Consider the following 22371-nt stretch of genomic DNA (forward strand, 5'->3'; position numbering starts at 1 on the left):
GCGTGCTTTGCGTGAGTTTAACTCGATTTCCGGGAAAGTTCTTCTAGATTTTTCTCACTCTAGGGTATCCTTTATTAATACCCTCAATTCTGTTTTTTAGTTTAAGTTATCTATTATACTTATGTAATTGTAATTCAATTGTTTTAAAATTCTAATTTGCATCCTAACTCTCCATAAGTCTGTAAGAATTAATGTTCATAAACTTAACTAAATAAATAAATAAATAAAATCTTCAAGACCGCTGTCGTTTTTTACTTTCCGGAGAATGTCAGCATAAAAGTCTATTCTATTCTATTTCACCTTCTTTTGTTATTATGATGGCGTATGGTTTCTTCTTATTTTGAATTGGTTTCCTCTTTTTCACAACTTCCACCCATTTTTCGCTTGTGCGGTCCCATTGGTCATTTGTTGCATCTTTTCAATCGCTTTTTTGTGATTTCGTGGGGCGTAAATATCCCGATGCTTCTCGCAGCCATTTTGGGGTATTCATCTCTTTATAAATATGAGCTACCTGTGTTGATTTCCCAACAATAATTTTATTCTCCAGTTTCTCCGCTTTGTTATACAGGCTCATTATACATACTACTCAGTAGATCGCACATAGCTTAGTTTACGCCTTTTTTGCCTTTGACCAACCATCGTATTTCCAACTCTTTTATTTTACTACCCAGCTTGTTAAAATAATCAGAGGTTTCATTATTTGTCAGTTACTTTCACTTTTGTTCGTCTGGTCAGCAGTTTCACCATTAAATGTTGATCCAGCAGCGGTAGAATCCTCATTTCTGGCGTTAGGAAGCATTCTCAACATTTTAGAATTCCGAAAGGAATTCGAAAAGGATTCTCTGATGTACGCCAGAGGCCATACCTCAGTGAGAAAATAGTTTGGGTGCACCTGTCAATGAGTATGTTCAACCCCTACCTCTAAAATCTTACTTATATTACGAATAGTTGGCAACGCCTAAACCAAAAGCAAAACGAAAGGAGAAAATTAAAACGGAGAACAGCTGATTAATCAAAACAAAACGGCAGATTAAAAATTACACAGGTCCACAAAAAAAATCGTCTCTGGTTTCGAAATTAAAGGTAAATTTTCAAAATACAGAATGGCGGTCAGAAAAAAAAATTCTTGAATTTTCATAAAACTTTGTACAGAGGGGTTTTAGGGTCGCTGATCACTTATTTAAAGTCAGATTTTCAAAATACGAAATAGAAAATCCAATATGGCTGTCGGATGTATAAAAATTTCTTTAATGTTCACAAAACTTAGTATATAGTATATCTAGAAGTTTTTAGGGCCGCTGCCCATAAATTATATCGTGTGCCTTCATCCAGGGCACCTCCACGTGGTGACGGCGGGCAACAGAGTTGTTTGCGTTGTTTAGTTTGTTTAGTTGTACGTGTACGTGACCCTAATCCCATTTTAGACTCACCTTTACGCCGTCATGGTAGGCACACGAAAAAAAAGTACGATGCAGGGAGTCGGAACCCCAGTATCGGCGGCTGGACAGGGTAAGAAAGCAAGCAGGCGTCGTCATCAAGCAACCGCAGCTCTACATTGGTGGGTGACTTGGCCTTTGATGAATATAATGCTACAAGAAAAATATTTTACAAAATGAAAGACAATTTCTGTGTCGTTTGTGGAGAATACGTTATAAGTAAGATCTGAAAAAAATTTACAGATACACTAAAATCTAGCTATACGAAAGCTTTCGGCATAGAAACTAGTGACATCGTCAACGATTGGACCCCAAAAGAGATGCCTGAGATGTTCATTGCAACTGAAAAAACACAAAAAAACAAACGTTTGCTTCTCCAATGATCTGGCGCAGACCAACAAATCATGAGAGGGAATGCTATTTTTGTTTAACGAGTGTTTTTGGGCACAACTCGAAAAAAAATCTGCCATCTCTTATCCTTCTGTCAATTCTGTGACTCTTCCCACCCTTCTTTCTTCTGAACAGAATGATGAAAGCAATATTTGTATTGGCGAAGGTCTAGTTTCTGCTGACACTGAGGATATAGAGATGGATGAAGATGCCTCAGAAGAATCAGATGCTGAGACTGATAAAAATTCTAAAGGTTTCATTCAGGCAGAGTTAAATGACGTGGTCCAAGACGCAGGACTTTCAAAAGAAATTTCTGAGCTAATAGCGTCAAGATTGAAAGAAAAAAATTGTCTAGCTCCAGGAACTCATATACGTTACTATCGCAATCGACACATTGAATTCACAAACATTGATGATTTAGTGTACTGCAGCGATATTGAAGGACTAATAAACGAATATGATATTCCATATGAAGCTAGCGTCTGACGCCTATTTATTGACTCTTCGACACGAAGTTTCAAAGCAGTGCACGTTTGATGTGATAACTAAAATTTCGCCACGAAAAGGGTAGGTATATGGAAATGAATTTTTTTATAAAACAAATTGTACTTAGCTGTTTCTTTAGGCTTAGTATTCACTTGATTCGTCCGGATTTCCAGTAAGTGTCAAGACAAAATCTAGTGTGTTGTCACTGTGAAAAACTAAAATTAATCCGCGAATAATCCAAGAGAGCAAAAAACACTTCCAACTACCTTAACAATATCTATTATATCGCTGGTGACATATCCATATATATATATATACGCAGATGCATTTGCATTTTCTGCTCCCTTATACCCTTAGAATTAATATAGAAACCCACTTTATAATTGGAAGGTTTCGAAAAAGGCCCATAAATAATAATACCGCTCGACGTTTGGAGCGCTCGTAGTGCACACCTCAAACTTTAAACGCGTTTTTCTCAAAACACACTTTTTAAACTGGCGGACATGATTCCGGTCGAACTACTCAACCGATTTGCTTAATTTTTTTTCTTAAATTTTCACAAAACGCCTAGCTATCGTCACTACCATATTCATAATTTCTTATAATTTATTGACAATGTTATGACAAAATTTGTGTAAAAAACCATGGAAAAAAATTAAAGAAAAAAAACTTTAATTACTTTTTTATTTATCAACATTTTTTTATGATTTTGGTAGGGACGATAACCATTCACGTATATTTTAAGAATAAATTGGGCTTTTGTGTTTCAGATGATCCAAACATGAGAAATCGTGTCCGCCAGTGAAAAAACGCATCTCATTCACCCAGCTATTTCTCCGACAGATGTCATCTAAAAATTCCGAAATTTGTTTATACACTCCACGATATACCTCATGATATGTAGGAAAAGTTGCATTGTAGAATAAAACTTTCTATGAAAAAAAATGTCAAAAAAACAGACCACATTACCCTACTGACCCCTTAAAATGTATTGAATTGTACCTGTATTTGTAAATATTCACAGCATGAGCATAATTTTTATTCAATAATAAAATTCAATTCAAGCGCCACTGCTAAAATTATTCCTTCTGAGCTAGCTGTGGCTCATCTTGTACGACTTGGCCACAAATATTTTTAGATTCTCTGCGTCGTGACCTTTCTCTATGATATACATTATCTGCTTCGAACCTACCTGCTCAACGCCATTTTGCAAATGATTATTTCATGAAAACAAATGCGCACAACAGTTGGCTAGCAATAGTAATTAGAAAATTCACAGGATAATGATATTGCAGAATTAGTATTTGGACTGATCATCACAAGCTAGTCCAAAAAAATTGGACGATAAACAGAAACAATTTATTGGATATGTCAGATGGGCTATCCATATATTTGCGCACTCCGGTTGGAAAATATGGAAATACCTTTCACATTCTTCAGTTCTATCCGAACATTTATTTTGAAAGGGACATTAGAATAAAACTTAAAGGTTGAATAAAATTCTATTTGTGCAAATCCTGCAAAAATGTTGGGGTTTGTAGAAATTAACTAAAATTTATATAGAATAAGTTTTGACTTAGTTTTCATTAAATTATTCTTATAAACTTAAACCACTGATTACCAAAATATTTTAAAACTTTTGAACATATGAAAATATACAAATGTAACTCATTTCCAGTTTCAATGTTTTTAAATCAATTTTTGATTACTTTCGATAAAACTGCTATTTCCGATGCATCGAATAAAACTATAGACTAAAGCATCGATATTTTTACATCTCTAGTTAAATCTTTTAAAAAATCTGGAATGTTCAGAAAAACTTTGAACCAAAATTGTAATTTCTATCTTCAGAAGAAAGTTTATGCATCAAAAAGGAGACGAATGCAGAATTCGGCTGGCTTTCAGCAATAGTTTTGAAATTTAGCTAACGTAATACTTGGTGTGAAAGCCATAAATATTTCGGAAATTATATTTCCATTTTAATCAGTGGGAATAACATTATTTTCTCTCTATTATCATTCTTTCAGTCTGCCTATCGACTAGATTGTCTCTGTGAAGGGGGATCTGACTCTGCCGACGTCGTCTTTGATTTAAAATGTGTTGACGTTGTGTTTCTCTGAACGTTTCTCTCCCCTTATTTCAGGATGTCTTCTTGCATGTTCTCTTTGTCTTTGATCATCCATGCCCTCTGTAATCCTATGCTCAGGATATGTTTGTTCCAGGTTGAAATTTCTATCAAAATATATAGTATACTCGTATACGTATAAGATACAAATATTTAGGTAGAAAATTTCGTGTCATTGAATGTGGGACGTAGTATAAAAAAGTAATTGTGAGCTAAAAATTAAAAACAAAAATGGGCGTGGCCACGTTCTCCTAGAAGTTTTATGTACATATCTCCTAAACCACATAAGACCTAAATTTGCTCAAGACAAATTACTTAAGCATCCCAATTGACTATGCAAAAATGGATGAAATAACTTCGCCTACTTCCCATATATCTGTTCCGTTCAAAACTAAAAGCGCGCTAAATCAATAAATAAATATTATTATTTATAAATAAAAAAAATATTATTATTTATTTATAATGTTAATTTTATATTTATTTATAATATTTTTAATACATAATAAGAATTAAAATACTTATCTTTTATTATTTGTTTTATGAATTATTTTCTTATTTTTTATACCCTTGCAAACAGTTGCTACAGAATATTATAGTTTTGTTCACCTAACGGTTGTACGTATCACCTAAAACTAAGCCAGACTGATATAGGGTTTACGTATATATAAATGATCAGGATGACGAAAAAAGTTGGAATCCGGTTGACTGTCTGTCTGTCCGTCCGTCTGTTCAAGCTGCAACTTAAGCAAAAATTGAGGTTTCTCGAAGTAACTTTGTATTTGGGTTCCATACTCAAAAAAATTCTAGTTTTTAGATGAGGGTAATCGGACCACTACCACGCCAACAAATCTCCATTAACCAAAAACAAATAAAGTGCCACAACTAAGCACTTACTAAGGATACAAAGTTGTAATTCGGTACGGAGACTCGCAGTAGAAAGGGGCACCTGTGGTAAAATTTGTTTGAAAAAGTGGGTATGGCCCCGCCCTATAACAACATTAATATATGTACATTTCTCCTAAACCACTCAAGCTACAACAACCCAATCGGAGGATAACCCCCTCGCTCCCAATACAACGGTACTGTTAAAAACTATTAAAAGCATGGTAAATCAATAAGTAAGTACGCCAGAGTCATTAAAAGCTTAATGAAAGCCGGGTTGGAAATTGGCTTGGCACCGCCCACTTTTTGGTGAAAAACCATATCTTGGGACCCGACTGATTGATTTCGACAAAATTGCACCTGGTATACTTTTTACATTCTTATCTCACATTGTGAAAATGGATGAAATCAAACAACAACCACGCCTATTTCTCATATAGCAAAATTTAAATTCCACTTGATTCGTTCAGTCTCTAGTAAACAAATCAAGAAGCAATTTATATAACGGGCTAAAACTTTGAACGAATAATCTCTTTAGTTTGTGCCGCCTTAAACTGTTAAAATCCAATAAAAACTGTTCAATCCCCTAGGTACCGAGCATTGAGACTCCGGGACCCATCGTTGACTTTGCATCGAAAATGTCGGTCAATGAGTGATATATATAACTGAAATTTAGAGATAATCTTTCTCTTGTAATAGTATGTCTATATTTAGTTTAGGGTTGAGTCGGACCAATATAAAGATTTTAGAACTTCAGGGTGACTTTGTACCGCATATATCGGCCAATATGTGAGTTACCCCAATGAAAATAAGAGAGCGTGTTTTATTCATAACAGTGTATCTTTGTGCCTAAAATAGATAAATTTGAACGAAAACTTAACCTAGCCCCAATATAACTAATGTAATTTTGTCTTACACATTGATCGACATACTATACGGTATATGGATTTTAAACCGACCTCCCATTGAAATCTTCAGTGATTTGTAATTTTCTTACTGTAAAGTGAAAAAAATCAGACTACATTGTAAAACAAGTAAAGAAAGCACTTTACACCGAACTTATCGGGTGCAACCGAACATTTTATACTCTTGCAACTTTCAGGCATCAAAGCAAAGGAAATACGTTAAGATGTAAAACGTTAACCTGAGGATCGAAATCCAAGCAATTTTATATACATATACATACTATATATAACTCATATGTTGACAGACACATAAGGTTTGTTAGAAAAGTTAGTACATGGAAGTTCCACAAACTGTTAACATGTCACATACTAAAGAAATGTTCCCTGGATTTCGTTAAAGGATCTGACCTACAATCACCAATCATACGAAACAAAGTCAAATGGATGTTCGAATATCCTAGTAAAAGCTATATGGGGGTAAGTCAAGTTTTCGTTAAAATTTATGTATTTTTGGCATAAAGATACATTGAGTAAAACATGCTAGCTCATTTGAGATAACTCACATATTGGCCGATATATGCGGTACAAAGTCAGTCGGAAGTTCGATTATCTTTTTATTAGATATATGGGGACTAAGGGAAGTATTGGTCCGATTCAACCCACTTTTGACATACAGACATACCATTGTCAGAGAAGTACTATCCCTGAATTTCAAATACATACTTATATATCTTAGACATTAACCGATATTTTCTAACAAAAGTCAACTATAGGTTCCGGGGTCTAAATATTCGGTACCCAGGGGCGTGAACAGTTTTTGTTGGACTTGAACATTTTTTACTGCATACACTAATGTCCGGTTTCACAGTCCATACTTAAGTTGTGGCCAAATAAAATCTTAGCTAAGCATTGTTGCAGACTGAGTAGTCGTTTGCGTTTCACAGTCAATGCTTAATATCTATAAACTTTTGTTATAATACATATATGACAACGTTATGGGCAACATATGTTTTACCATAAAATACTAAGCATACTATTAGATGCTCCAAATAAATCTCATATTGTCCTCAACATATTATACTTCCCGCAGCATAAAAGCGCAATATAAGCAAAAACATTTGTTCTGGCGATAGTGCATGATTCCTAAAAGAAATGTATACAACATTTTATGCTCAATTTGTAGTCTAATACAATCGAGCACATTCAGGCTGTTTCTTTGTTGATCCGAAATCTGTCGCGGAAATATTTATTTCTTATTTGATTTCTTTTGTTCGCCGCATTATTATAATATTCCACAGGCCATGGTATTCTGAGTCACTGTCAAAATTGCAATCCCAATCCAATTCCATATTTTTTCACAAAAAATAATTTCTTATTATTCTGCTTTTCACAAATATCTGAAAATTCAAAACAATTCAAGACAAAAATCAGCTGTTACGAGTACTTAAGCACTGCTTAAGTCTCCCATTTTCAGTACTTAAGCATAACTTAAGTATGAACTGTAAAACCCTATTTTCCTGTTTTACCTTAAGTACAAATTAAGAATGAACTGTGAAACTGGGCATAAAGGCATTATTCGTGCAAAGTTTAATCACGTTATATTAATTGCTTCTTGATTTGCATACTGGAAACTGAGCGAATAAAATGGAATTTTAAATTGTGCTATATGGGAAGAAGTTCCACAACGTGACATATATATGAAAAAAATGCCTCATGCCAAATTATGTCGAAATCGGTCAGTCGGGTCCTGATATATGAGATTACATTAAAAAGTGGGCGGTGCCACGCCTATTGTCCCATTTTCACACCGGCTCCCATAAAGCTTTTTCATACCATCCCGACAGAAAATTTTTACGTCTCTGACACATTTAGTTATTTATTTATCGCGCTTTTAGTAGTTTTTAACAGTACCGTTATATGGGGAGTGAGCAGGCTTATCCTCAGACTCCATTTTGACCATCGGTAGAAGCGCTTATAAGATTTGTACTCATAAAATTGGCTTGTTGTAGCTTAAGTGGTTTAGGAGATATGTACATTAAACTTGTTAGAGAGCGGGGATATGCCCACTGTTTAAAAAATTTTCTCCCACATGTGCTCCTTCCTACGGCGATCCCCTGTGCCAAATATTAGTTTTATATCTTATTAGGTGCTTATTTATAGCACTTTATAGGTTTTCGGTTGATAGCGATTTGTGGGCGTGGCAGCAGTCCGACTATGCCTATCTACGAACTCAAAAATTTTTTTTTTCTAATGAACCTTCTCGCCAAGTTTTATCAAGATATTTCAATTTACTCAAGTTACAGCTTGCATGGACCAACGGACAGACAGACAGTCAACCGGATTTCAACTTTTCTCGTCACCCTGATCATTTATATATATGTATATAACCCTATATCTATCTCGATTAGTTTTAGGTGATACGTACAACCGTTAGGTGAACAAAACTATAATACTCTGTATCAACTGGTTGCAAGAGTACAAAAATTGTTATATAGTACGAGTATATAAAGTAGACGTGATTCTTGTCCGATTTCGCCAGAGGTCTGGCAACTTTTCTCGTGTACAGCTGTGCTTTCGTGCTCTTAGAGATTTGTTTAATTTATGTAATATTTAAGACTTTCTGGTGAAATTATCGTAATTAAGTGATCCGTTAAGATAATTATACTGTTATATTATTCTATTAAAGCAATTGAAATTTACTTTAATTGTCTGTTGGCTAATTTTAATTTATTCCGCTTAGTCATTTTCAATTTGGTTTTGTGCTACATTTTAAATAGTGCAATTGTTAGTGTTAATTTATATTGCTTACTTAAATTTCTTTCTTGTTGTTGTTCGTTTCCATCTTTGTCCACAGCTGTTTGCGAGTTTCTTACTTTTCGTGTGTTAGAGTGCATCTCAAACTGCTCGCTACATTGGTTGTTACCTTTGATAACCAACTATTTTTCACGTAAAGGTGGGTGGTAAAACCTTTCCTGTCATCTTGATTGTGAAATTTATTGTTTGTGGCGCATTTATTCAGCGAGTTATCGCACTTCTAGTAGTTTTTAACATTGCCGTATGGAAACTAATAGGGAGCATGCATCAGCTTCTTTGCAAAATATGGTCGTGCTCTGCCCAATCCACAGAAAGGGAGACCCCGCAATCTGCGCTAACTACCGTGGGATTAGCCTCCTTAACTTCGCGTATAAGGTTCTATCGAGCGTATTGTGTGAAAGATTAAAGCCCACCGTCAACAATGTGATTGGACCTTATCAGTGTGGCTTTAGACCTGGAAAATCAACAACCGACCAGATATTCACCATGCGCCAAATCTTGGAAAAGACCCGTGAAAGGAGGATCGACTCACACCACCTCTTCGTCGATTTCAAAGCTGCTTTCGACAGCACGAAACGGAGCTGCCTTTGTGCCGCGAATTTGGTATCCCCGCAAAACTAATACGGCTGTGAAAGCTGACGTTGAGCAACACAAAAGCTCCAATCTATACTCTTTTATAAGAGTGTACAGCCGCTGGCGTATGTCGATGATATTGATATCATATTGATTCTGCTTTCTCCAGACTGGACAAGGAAGCAAAGCAAATGGGTCTGTCAATGAGCGAGGGCAAGCCGAAATATCTCCTGTCATCAAACAAACAGTCGTCGCCCTCGCGACTTGGCTCCCACGTCACTGTTGACAGTCATAATTTTGAAGTTGTAGATAGTTTCGTCTATCTTGGAACCAGCGTAAACACCACCAACAATGTCAGCCTGGAAATCCAACGCAGGATAACTTTACCAGCAGGTGCTACTTCGGACTGAGTAGGCAACTGAGAAGCAAAGTCCTCTCTCGACGAACAAAAACCAAACTCTATAAGTCACTCATAATTCCCGTCCTGGTATATGGTGCAGAGGCCTGGAAGATGACAACAACTAATGAGTCGACGTTGCAAGTTTTCGAGAGAAAAGTTCTGCGAAAAGTTTATGGTCCTTTGCGCGTTAGCCACGGCGAATATCGCATTCGATGGAACGATGAGCTGTACGAGATATACGACGACATTGACATAGTTCAGCGAATTCAAAGACAGCGTCTACGTCCGAATGGACGAAAACACTCCAGTTGTCAAAGTATTCGACGCAGTACCCGTCGGGGGAAACAGAGGAAAAAGAAAGACCTCCACTCCGTTGGAAGGACCAAGTGGAGAAGGACCTGGCTACGCTTGGAATATCCAATTGGCGCCACGAAGCGAAAAGAAGAAACGACTGGCGCACTGTTGTTAACTTGGCTATAATCGCGTAAGCGGTGTCTACGCCAATTAAGAAGAAGAAGTATGGGAAGTGGGTGCGGTTATTGTTCGATTTTGCTCATTACCACGGCATGTAACAAAATGCTTGAAATTTTATTCTTAGCAAGTTTGGTTTATTTGGCTTTAGCGGTTTGGAAGATAAGTAAGTACATTAAACCATTAAGGATGATGCCACCCATTAAAAAAAATGTAAAGCACAAATTTCCCATTTTTACCATCATTAAAAGCTTTTTTAACGCTCTTGCTCCAAACGGTTGTTTGTATCACCTAACATTAATCAAGATAGATATAAAGTTAAAAATATATAAATGATCAGGATGACGAGACGAGTTGAAACCCAATGACTGTCTGTCTGTCCGTTCATCCGGCCGTGCAAACGATAAGTATAAATTAATATGTTTTAAGGAAACTTCGTTCGTGTGTTCCTTGGCATCGCCGACATTTAGAGAAAATTACCTAAGGACCAAACAAGCCCAGGAGAAATCAAGATATGCCATTTCATCAGAAAAAATTGTCCAAATCGGATAGTTATTTAAGCCCTTAGATACCAAATATGTGAGCCCCAGTTCCTTCAGTAATATAGTACATTACTGATATTTGAAATTCGGCGGAAGTCATTTTTTGATAACAATATGCCTGTAAATGGGTTGATGATGGGATGCAGTCTACCTTAGCAGCCATATATTTACCTAATATAAAGACTTTCGAACATCCGGGTAGCTTAAGACTGCATATATCGGCCAATATATGAGTTATCTTAGCGGAGACCGTGTTTACTAACAACAATATAGTTTTGTGCCTGAAAAGGACAAATGGGGTGAAACGCGACCTAGTTCCCACATAACTATTATAATATCACGATTTTCAAACATCCGGGTGACATTACTCCATATATACATGCATACTGGTGATGATAAGTGAGGTAAGTTCATGAAACTCAGTGAACATTTAATAGAATATGGCATGTTAAATATGTATATATCTTTATATATAAAAAGCACGTGTCACGTTGTTTGTCCGCGATGGACTCCTAAACTATTGCACCGATTTTAGTAAAATTTAACACAATATGTCCAGTTCGAACCAACCTAGATGATAGGATTCAATTCATACATTAAGAATACAGTTAAAGCTCTCTTAAATGGACACCCTATTAACCGGACTATTCTATTAACTGGACAGAAACGCTGGTAACCAGACATTGAGAAAGCAGCCTTAAATTCGTTATTTTTTCCAATGAAGTTTATTTGTATGAACATATTCAAACTTAAACTTAAAGTACAATCCCTTGGTTTCTTGAACCGAAAAAAGTGTTTTCGGTTTTATTCGTAAATAAAATTGTCACTGTATTGAATAGTAACACAGCAACGCGTGGCCGGATCCCCTAGTTATATACTATATATTGGTCCATACCATCGGTCGGGTTGTAACATATCGTTGCAAAATTGACTAGTATAATATTGGATATATGTAATATAGCCCGACCACCTAATTTTAAACCGTTTAAGTTGGTCAAAATGGGCAAGTTTTCTTAAATATTATATCGCTTCTCTCTAAATGTGAATCGAATTAGTTCAATCCAATAGTTGACGTTTTCCACATCAACTCAATATATTAAATTCAACCTTTTCGCAATGTAAATTATATTGATAAAAATAAGGGAGTTTATACGTTTTAATACTTCCAGAAAAGAAAGTTGATTTAAAAAATGTCACAAAACGCCATTAACGAAAGCCTATAAGTGCCATAACTGAGCACTAAATTACGACATAAAACTGTAATTTGACACAGGGGATCGCAGTAGCCAGGTGCACTTGTGGGCAAAAATTTAAAAAAATTGGCCGTAAACTATTAAAGCTATATCAACTAAATTTACTCAACACAAATATTATAAGGACCCCTACCGACAGTGTGACAATGGATGAAATCGGATGATAACCCCACTCACTCTCTATAACGGTAGTGTTCAAAACTATTAAAACCGCAATAAATCAATATCAAATACGCCATGGACATTAAATCAAGCCCCTTGGTATCTAGTCTGTGGACCATAGTATCTATAGTTGACTTTTGGCCGAAAATATCGGTCAATGTATGAGATATATCGGGTGATTTTTTAAGAGCTTGATAACTTTTTTAAAAAAAAACGCATAAAATTTGCAAAATCTCATCGGTTCTTTATTTGAAACGTTAGATTGGTTCATGACATTTACTTTTTGAAGATAATTTCATTTAAATGTTGACTCATGTGGTTTCAACAAGATGGCGCTACATGCCACACAGCTCGCGATTCTATGGCCATTTTGAGGGAAAACTTCGGAGAACAATTCATCTCAAGAAATGGACCCGTAAGTTGGCCACCAAGATCATGCGATTTAACGCCTTTAGACTATTTTTTGTGGGGCTACGTCAAGTCTAAAGTCTACAGAAATAAGCCAGCAACTATTCCAGCTTTGGAAGACAACATTTCCGAAGAAATTCGGGCTATTCCGGCCGAAATGCTCGAAAAAGTTGCCCAAAATTGGACTTTCCGAATGGACCACCTAAGACGCAGCCGCGGTCAACATTTAAATGAAATTATCTTCAAAAAGTAAATGTCATGAACCAATCTAACGTTTCAAATAAAGAACCGATGAGATTTTGCAAATTTTATGCGTTTTTTTTTTAAAAAAGTTATCAAGCTCTTAAAAAATCACCCGATACAATTGAAACTCAGACAGTATCCTTCTCCGGAAAGAGTAATTCTGTATATCAAAAATGGCTTGAATTGGGTCATTACTTCCCTGAGATCCTACATACCTAATATAAAGATTTTCGAGCTTCCAGGCTTGATTAGCCAATATTTGAGTTATCTCAATGAGAATGACATAACATGTTTTACTTACAACAATATTTTTGTGCCTAATATAGTATAGATACAATTGGGCGAAAACTTGACCTAGCCCCCATATAACTAATACCACGATTTTCGAACAACCGTACTTCCTTATACTACATATGCTGATTTTCGTTTTTCTAGGAAATCTTAAGCCGAATTTGACGGTAAAAGTTTGAGTTATATAGAGTATATTTATATGGAAAATTGCTTAGATTCTGATCCTCTGATTGCCGTTTTACATTTTAAGGTATTTCCCTGGCTTCGATTCATGCAAGTTTCAAGAGTACAAAATGTTCGGTTAAATTTGATATATTGAGGTGATGTACAGAATGTCTATGTGAATGGATCGGAATTCACCACATTAGGCATGAAAGGTTTGGCCCAAGGTCTAAACTAATTCCATTCATATTGATTCTATACGGCTCTAAATTTTGAATTTTCTTAATTTGAGACTTACTAACAACAGGCCAATTTAAAATCCCCTTCAGCCTGACACATAGAGAGCGCCACTAGAACTAAATCCATATGATTTTTTGTTAACTCTAACTTTCAAAGGCGCGAGTAAATTTGCCAGCTTTCAGATCATTAGATTGGAAATTATGTATGTACATCATTTTGAGTGAAACAACTTTTGTTATTGTGAAAAAACGGATAAAAAGGTATTTCAAGTGTTGAAAAAATATTACTTTTTGAAAGGAAAAAATCCAGTTGAAGCAAAAACTTGTCTTGCTGAAGAGTTGTCGGACACTACTCCAGGAAGTGGACGCCCAAAAGAAGTTGTCACCCATTTTCGCCATCATAAGTGAATGTGTACATCATATCATTTAAGAATATTATGGTATAAGAAAGCTTTGTGCAAAGTGGGTACCGTCCAAGCAACGACGATTTCATGATTCGGATTAATTTTTTGAGATGTTCAATCGTAATAAACTAGAGTTTTTGAGTCGATATGTGACAACGGATGAAACATGGCTCCATCATTTCACACCGAAGACCAATTGACAGTCATCCGAGTGGACTGCACACGATCAACTCGATCCAAAGCGAAGAAAAAAGCAACAGCCGGCTGGCAGGGTTATGGCGTCTATATTTTGGAATACTCATGGAATCTTTTTTTATTGACACCTCAACAGCGAGTATTATATAGCGTCACTGGACCGTTAGGATAAAATCTCCGAAAAATGGCCACATTTGAAGAAAAAGAAAGTTCTGTTTGATCAAATTCGAATTGCTCCTGCATTCACCATATTCTCCATATCTGGCCCGCAGCGACTATTTTCTGTTCTCAGATCTCAAAAGAATGCTCACTGATCGCCGAAACTAAGGCCTATTTAGAAGCAAAGGACAACTTGTTCTACAAAAATGATGTGGAAAAATTGGGGGATCGCTATAGTCAGGGTATCACCCACGAATTAATAAAACGAATTTTGTCAAAAAAGTGTGTTTTACTATAATAGGCAGGGGGTTTTTCAATTAAACTGTTAGGTACGAAAGAAGAAGTTTCTAACGAAAATAATAACTTACACTTGTATATATATATTTTTTATATTTTCCAATTAATTTTCTTTTGGAATGGAATTTTTTGAAGTTATTGTTGAGTGCCTCCGTGGTATCATTTTGCTATTGTCGTTGAAGTGTCATAACTGTGTAAGTAATTCAAATTGTTACGATGTTTTGGTTCAAAGCTCAAATTTTCAGACCAATACATTTTTACATTTTGTATACTTACTATTGGCATGTAGTACTCAAAACCAATAAATTGATGTACTTCTTGGCCAGTTTACGGGCTTACTACCATCTCTCTGGACGGAATATAAATTAGTGTGATCCCTGATAACTTTGATTATATCCTAGTAAAAATATACGAAAATACTTCAAATTGGGTATTTAAGCAAAGTATTTCAGGCGGTAGCTTATCAGATCCCGATATTGAACCTCGGTACTCGAATAGATGTCCCTTGCTTCCCATGTATTAATAGGTCCAGCGGAGTTCGGATTTGGATTATTGTAGTACCGATGATTTCAGCATTGGCGGACGGTGCTGCTAAAGTGGCAATATAGGTTTCTTTCCTCGTCGGAGCTGCCTTGTCAACTTGGTTAGACGTCGAATCGGCAGTATCAATACCATCCTTATCACCGTCACCGCAGATATCTCAAAACATTAATTAAATTCGTATGTTAATAACGGCGAAAGCCGATTGGTTTGTAGACGAACTATTATAGTTACTATTAAAGACGGACTAAGTTCCTGCGTAACTCTCTTTGACATATACATACACATTAGAGTGATTAAAACAAACAAATTTTTTTTTTCGTTTGGTATTCGGAAAAATAGGTTCCTAGACACCTCTAAGAAAGCCTATAAGTTTCATCATTCATAATATTTTTTTCATTGAGTTATAAAATTCATAAGAAATAAAAAATTTTCCCAAAAATAATCAAACTCTAACTGTTAACATCTCTTAAACGTTTGGGTTTACGAAAAAATCATAATAGACCTTTTTTGTAGAGCATTCAATTTACTACAAAATCTAAGGAACAAGATATTTTTTCAAGTAGTTGGAAGCGAGATATAAATTTTTCTATCTGATAATAAGAAAAAATAGAAAACTGTATGTAGGAGGACTTTCCCGGTCCCGGACCTTAGAAGTGTCCAGGAACCTATTTTTCCGAGTACCGAACGAAAAAAAAAATTTTTTTTTTGAATCACTCTAATACACATAGAGGTATACGGTATAACGGGAAGTTTGAAAATCTTATATTAAGTGTATGGAAGATAGGGGAGTATTTTATTTATTTTTCGCATTACTACTTATTATTAACAGAAAAATTTTTAGATCATTTTAGACAATGATGCATCATTCGCAAAAAATACTCTCACTCAATTTTTACTAAGAGAACTCTCATATTTGCCGATGTATGCGATATAAAGTTAGCCGAAAGTTCGAAAATCTTTCTTTAGGGGAAATTCTATTAAATTTTTGATTTTTGATATATAGGCACACTATTATCAAAAACATATTATCTTTGAATTTATATAATTTATTATCTTAATCTTTGGTAGATTGACCGATATTTTCGATAAAACGTTCGCAATTGGCACTGGGCCACATATTCGGTAACTGATAGATTTATTACTTTTAGTAGATTTTCAATTCAGAGAATCCTTTCTTGTTAATAGTATCTCTGTTTATCAAAACTGGGTTGAATCAGGTCAATACTTCGCTGAGCCCCCATATACCTAAGTTAAAGATATCGGCCAATATTTGGATTATCTCAATGAAAATTAGAAAGCGAAGTTTACTCAAAACAGTGTATCTTTGTGCCTAAACTAAATAAAATTGGCCGAAAAGTTGACCTACCCCAATACAGCTAACATACGGATTTTCGAACATCCGGTTGACTTTACTCCATGTGATTGGTTATTGCATGTAAGGTAACTTAATGAAATCCAGAGAACATTTTTTAGTATGTTGCATTAATAGATAAAATCGAGTCGTAACAACCCCAACTCCCATATATTACACATAATTATTTTAGTTTTTCTAACAAAGCTTATGCCAAATATGTCGGCCAGTATATAAATTATATATAGTATATAGTATGTCGAAAAAGTCGTTTCGTATTTTGTCAAAAGATAAGGTTGCAGTCGTATGTCTCCAATCACATTGTGTCATACTATATCGTGTTGCAGAAGTGAGATTTTAAACTTCATTTAACCAAAAAAATGTATATGATAATAAAAAATTCAATTCGGGAAGTTGAAAAAAAATTACAGCTGTTCAAAAATTAGTGAAAATAATGAAGAAATTCGCCGTATTTTGAAATTTTTGTATAAAAACGGGAAGAATGCCACGCAAGCCACCAATGAATTTTATGAAATTTACGGAGACGATGCTTTATCGTCTAGCACAACAATGGTTTGCTCGCTTCCGTTCTGAAAATTTCGATTTACACTGATGAAAGTCTTACAGTGATGGAATAATATCTCTAGCGGAAAAATGAAAACATAAATCGACTAAAAAGGTACATATTTTTTTATTTATTTATTATTTTAAATAAAAAAAAAATAAGTAAAAATTTGATTAGAAATACGTAAAGACTTTTTCGACTACTCAGTATACATATATAAAATTGTTTTGTGTATAAAGTGTTCGTTTGCACCCGAACTTGCCTCTTCCTTACTTGTTTTAAAGAGTGACTAAAATTATGTACAACTATTGAATATTTTATTTCTGTCCAGGAATCAAGTACAGATGAATATGAATGCGTATAACAACTATAATCAATACAATAATAATTATAACACTGTATCTTCAAATATGTGGAGCAATCGAACAGGCTCGCGTCGAAACTCCTTAAAGTCGTACTCTGCACCACCACCACCGCCTATGCCGCCCGTAAATATGGTATACCGCAATGACCAGATTCAGGCCCGTACAATGCAGCAGAACCCAAACCAATTAAATCGTATAAATCAAAACTATCAACAACGGTCTTCGTTTGTACCTTCAGATCCAATGCGAGAATTAAAGGACTTTGTGCGTCGTTCTAATGATGGGGATGTAGGTTGGAAAAATGGTATTTTATGACTGATTTATATAAATATATATCTTACTTTATTTACATGTAACTGTTTATTAGAGTCCTGAAGAACCTCCGTTTAATTTTAAGGCAATGCTACGTAAAACAAATTATTCTCGTTCCGATTCTACTGTTTATGAATTTAATAATCAGATGTCCAATAATAATAACGAAAATATAAGCTTCCAACCATCTAAACTCCGCTCTACTAGTCGCCGTCCCGATGATTATAATAATCACAAGTTGAATTCAAGTGATCAGCATAATTTTGTAAACCGAGCACCATCTCTACAGCAGACGGCTGTGGGAAAAAGTTTCGATAACACAGATGCCAAGTCGTTTGAGGAAGCTGGTTCATATGTTGAGGAGGAGATTGCACCAGGTGTTACATTATCTGGATACGCCGTTGATATTTGATACCTTCTTTAAGAGATTTTTCTAGTAGATAATGTAGTTTCCTGCAATATTGTGGTAGCCGAAAAAGTTCTCGTCTTACCAATAAAAATATAACATAAGCAAAAACCCACCGCCTTTATAATTTATATGCTTCGATAAGAAAGCCGTGAGGTAATAGAAAAAATTGTTTCTTGTGGAAAATTTTTAAAATTAGAATTTACGCAATGGAAACAGCAGAGTTGCAAAAATTAAATAATTTTTAAGGTTATTATTTTTATACCACCAATAAGTACCTCTCCTATGAGTTCTGGTTGCCAGATCTGCTTCTAAACTTTGATTCCTATCAAAATACGATTTTCTGGCACAGAGTTCATCCATGAATGTGCCCAAAATTTTACGCGTTCTACTAACCCACTACTACGAAACCATCTTCAAATTAACACTAGAATTTGAAAAATGCTCTCTAAGGAATATCTTCAACATAAAACCGAAATTAGAACTTTTCTGAGGCTATAACAATAGTTTAAAGTTCACTAAAAATCTTTGCATTGTTATGAGTAGAAAAGTTTTTGAAGATACGCTAAATGTAACTTTCTATTGCATTTGAAAAGGAAGGAAACATCTGTGAGTTAAGAGTAGCGTTGCTCGTGTATTCGTATAGTGAAATCAAAAAAAAACTAAAATTTTATTACGGATATACTTGCATATTGTAATATTTATTGCCTACCAACGGACCGGCCCGTCCATATAGTTAGACATTTGGCAAATTTTCGTTACATATTTTCTTCTTCTTCTTTACTGACGTAGAAACCGCCGCTGTTTTTAATTCGTTTATATATCTCATACAGCTAATCGTTCTATCGAATGCGATCTGCGCCGCGGCCAATGTGCAAAACACCATTAATCTTTCGCAGGGCTTTCTCGAAAACTCGCAACATCGTCCATGCCTCTGCAAAATATAGCAACACGTGAATGATCAGTGACTTATAGAGTTTTGTTTTTGTTCGTCGAGAGAGGACTCTACTTCTCAATGACCTACTTAGTCCAAAGTAGAACCTGTTGGCAAGAGATATTCTGTAGTTTTTGCTGTTGATGCTGGTTCCGAGATAGACGAAATTATCTACGACTTCGAAGTTATGACTGTCAACAGTGACGTGACTGCCTAGTCGCGAATGCGACGACTGTTTGTTTAATGACAGGAGATATTTCATCTCGCCCTCATTCACCACCAGACCCATATGCTTCGCTGCCTTATCCATTCTGGAGAAAGCAGAACTAACGGTGCGGTCGTTAAGGCCAATGATATCAATATCATCAGCATATGCCAGCAGTTGTACACTCTTGTAGAAGATGGTACCTTCTCTGTTTAGTTCTGCAGCTCGAATTATTTTCTCAGGCAGTAGGTTGAAGGAGTCACACGAAAAGAGTCGCGAAAAGAGTCGCTTTGTCTGAAACCTCGTTTGGTATCGAACGGTCGGAGAGGTCCTTCCCGATCCTGACGGAGCTTTTGGTGCTACTCAACGTCAGTTTACACAGCCGTATTAGTTTTGCGAGGATACCAAATTCAGACATCGCGGCATAAAGTCAGCTCCTTTTTGTGCTGTCGAAAGCAGCTTTGAAATCGACGAAGAGGTGGTGTGTGTCGATTCTTCTTTCACGGGTCTTTTCCAAGATTTGGCGCATAGTGAATATCTTGTCGGTTGTTGATTTTCCAGGTCTAAAGCCACACTGATAAGGTCCAATCAGTTTGTTGACGGTGGGCTTTAATCTTTCACACAATACGCTCGATAGAACCTTATATGCGATGTTGAGGAGGCTAATCCCACGGTAGTTGGCGCAGATTGTGGGGTCTCCTTTTTTATGGATTGGGCATAGCACACTTAAATTCCAATCGTTGGGCATGCTTTCGTCCGACCATATTTTACAAAGAAGCTGATGCATGCTCCTTATCAGTTCTTAGCCGCCGTGTTTGAATAGCTCGGCCGGCAATCCGTCGGCCCCTGCCGCTTTGTTGTTCTTCAGGCGGGCAATTGCTATTCGAACTTCTTCATGGTCGGGCAATGGAACGTCTGCTCCATCGTCATCGATTGGGGAACCGGGTTCGCCTTCTCCAGGCGTTGTGCCATTCAGAAGGCTGGAGAAGTGTTCCCTCCATAATTTAAGTATGCTCTGGGCATCGGTCACTAGATCACCTTTTGGAGTTCTACAAGAGTATGCTCCGGTCTTGAAACCTTCTGTTAGCCGCCGCTCTTTTTCGTAGAATTTTCGAGCATTACCCCTGTCGGCCAGCTTATCTAGCTCTTCGTACTCACGCATTTCAGCCTCTTTCTTTTTCTGTCTATAAATGCGTCTCGCTTCCCTTTTCAACTCTCGGTATCTATCCCATCCCGCACGTGTTGTGGTCGATCGTAACGTTGCGAGGTAGGCAGCCTCTTTTCTCTCCGCTGCGACACGGCACTCCTCGTCGTACCAGTTGTTCTTTTGCACTTTCCGAAAACCAATGGCTTCGGTTGCAGCTGTACGTAAGGAACTTGAAATGCGGTCCCACAGTTCCCTTATACCGAGTTGTATAAGCAGAGTAGAAAATCGTTCGGCTGTCTGTTGTGATTGCAACTTCTCGACATCGAACCTTCCTTGCGTTTGTGCGTTTTTTGCTACACAGAGGCGGGTGCGAATCTTGGCTGCAACAAGATAGTGGTCCGGGTCGATGTTAGCACCTCGGAGCGCACGCACATCTAAAACACTGGAGACGTGTCTTCCATCTATCACAACATGATCGATCTGGTTGGTAGTTTTTCGATCCGGAGACAGCCAGGTAGCTTGATGAATCTTCTTATGCTGGAATCTAGTACTACAGATAACCATATTTCGGGCCCCGGCGAAGTCGATCAGCCTCAACCCTTTGGGGATGTTTCATCGTGGAGGCTGAATTTACCGACCGTATTACCAAAGATAACTTCTTTGCCCACCCTGGCGTTAAAATCGCCAAGCACGATTTTGACATCGTGGCGGGGGCAGCTCTCATAAGTGCGCTCCAAGCACTCATAAAAGGCATCTTTGGTCACACCGTCCTTCTCTTCCGTCGGGGCGTGGGCGCAAATCAGCGATATGTTGAAGAACCTCGCTTTGATGCGGATTGTGGCTAGACGTTCATTCACCGGAGTGAATGATAGTACTCGGCGACGAAGTTTCTCTCCTACCACGAATCCCACACCAAACTTGCGCTCCTTTATATGGCCACTGTAGTAAATGTCACAAGGACCTACTCGTCTTTGTCCTTGTCCCGTCCATCGCATTTCTTGGACGGCGGTGATGTCAGCCTTTATTTTCACGAGGACATCAATCAGCTGGGCAGCGGCACCTTCCCAATTAAGGGACCGGACATTCCAGGTGCATGCCCTTAAATCGTAGTCCTTATTTCGTTTGCCGTGGTCGTCATCAAAAGGGGGGTCTCTCATCCGAGGCTGTCGTTTAGATTTCATTGGTATTGTTTTTTACGTGGCGGGTCCCAAACCCGGCGCACAAACCTATGTAGGGGATGTTTCGCCTTCTCACATTAGCTCGCCTTTGGACGGATGTTCTTAGGCTACCCAGAGGATACTTGGTCAAAGACCGGAAGTAGTGAGCTGCTTGAGCCATGTGTAAAAGAATCGTTTCTGGCCACTTCCAAGTGAATGGCGATCAGAGAACTTTCCTCACTTGCGTGAACTTCTACACATTACTCCATCCTCCATCAACATCAACTGATGAAATAAGGGAATTAATGATTGAGAATCGACGATTAACAGTCAAAAATCTTATTATCGTCGTTGGAATGTCGGAACGATCAGTGAAACCCATTTTGAAAGAAAGGCTAAGAAAAGTGAAAGTACGGTTGGATCCAAAATCACAAAATTTTTTCGAAGCACAGCATCGCATTAAGTGACGAGTCTTGGATTTATGCTGACGACCCGGAATCAGACGATCTAACAGACTAATATCGTGCCAAAGGAAGCCTAAACATTGAT

General features: G+C 36.8%; 2 protein-coding genes across 9 annotated transcripts in view; both read left to right on the forward strand.

Annotated features, from left to right (window-relative positions):
• Positions 1-18490, forward strand: part of LOC126765189 (neither inactivation nor afterpotential protein C) — a 144584-nt gene extending 126094 nt beyond the window's left edge. For 2 of the 8 annotated variants that reach the window (XM_050482785.1, XM_050482784.1), the window contains exons 18-19: positions 17628-17949; positions 18029-18490. In XM_050482785.1, coding sequence (XP_050338742.1) covers positions 17628-17949; positions 18029-18385 — 679 coding nt within the window. In that variant the 3' untranslated portion in view covers positions 18386-18490. Of the gene's footprint in view, positions 1-6421; positions 6702-17627; positions 17966-18028 lie in introns of those variants that run through there. The other 6 variants (XR_007668297.1, XR_007668296.1, XR_007668298.1 and 3 more) reach the window with 6 other exon arrangements.
• The window catches only part of LOC126765291 (craniofacial development protein 2-like), a 332304-nt gene that overhangs the window by 123811 nt on the left and 186122 nt on the right, over positions 1-22371 (forward strand). The gene's annotated exons all lie outside the window — the stretch shown is intronic.

Source organism: Bactrocera neohumeralis, unplaced genomic scaffold (genome assembly GCF_024586455.1).
Source record: "Bactrocera neohumeralis isolate Rockhampton unplaced genomic scaffold, APGP_CSIRO_Bneo_wtdbg2-racon-allhic-juicebox.fasta_v2 cluster10, whole genome shotgun sequence".
NCBI classification, from domain to species: Eukaryota; Metazoa; Arthropoda; class Insecta; order Diptera; family Tephritidae; genus Bactrocera; species Bactrocera neohumeralis.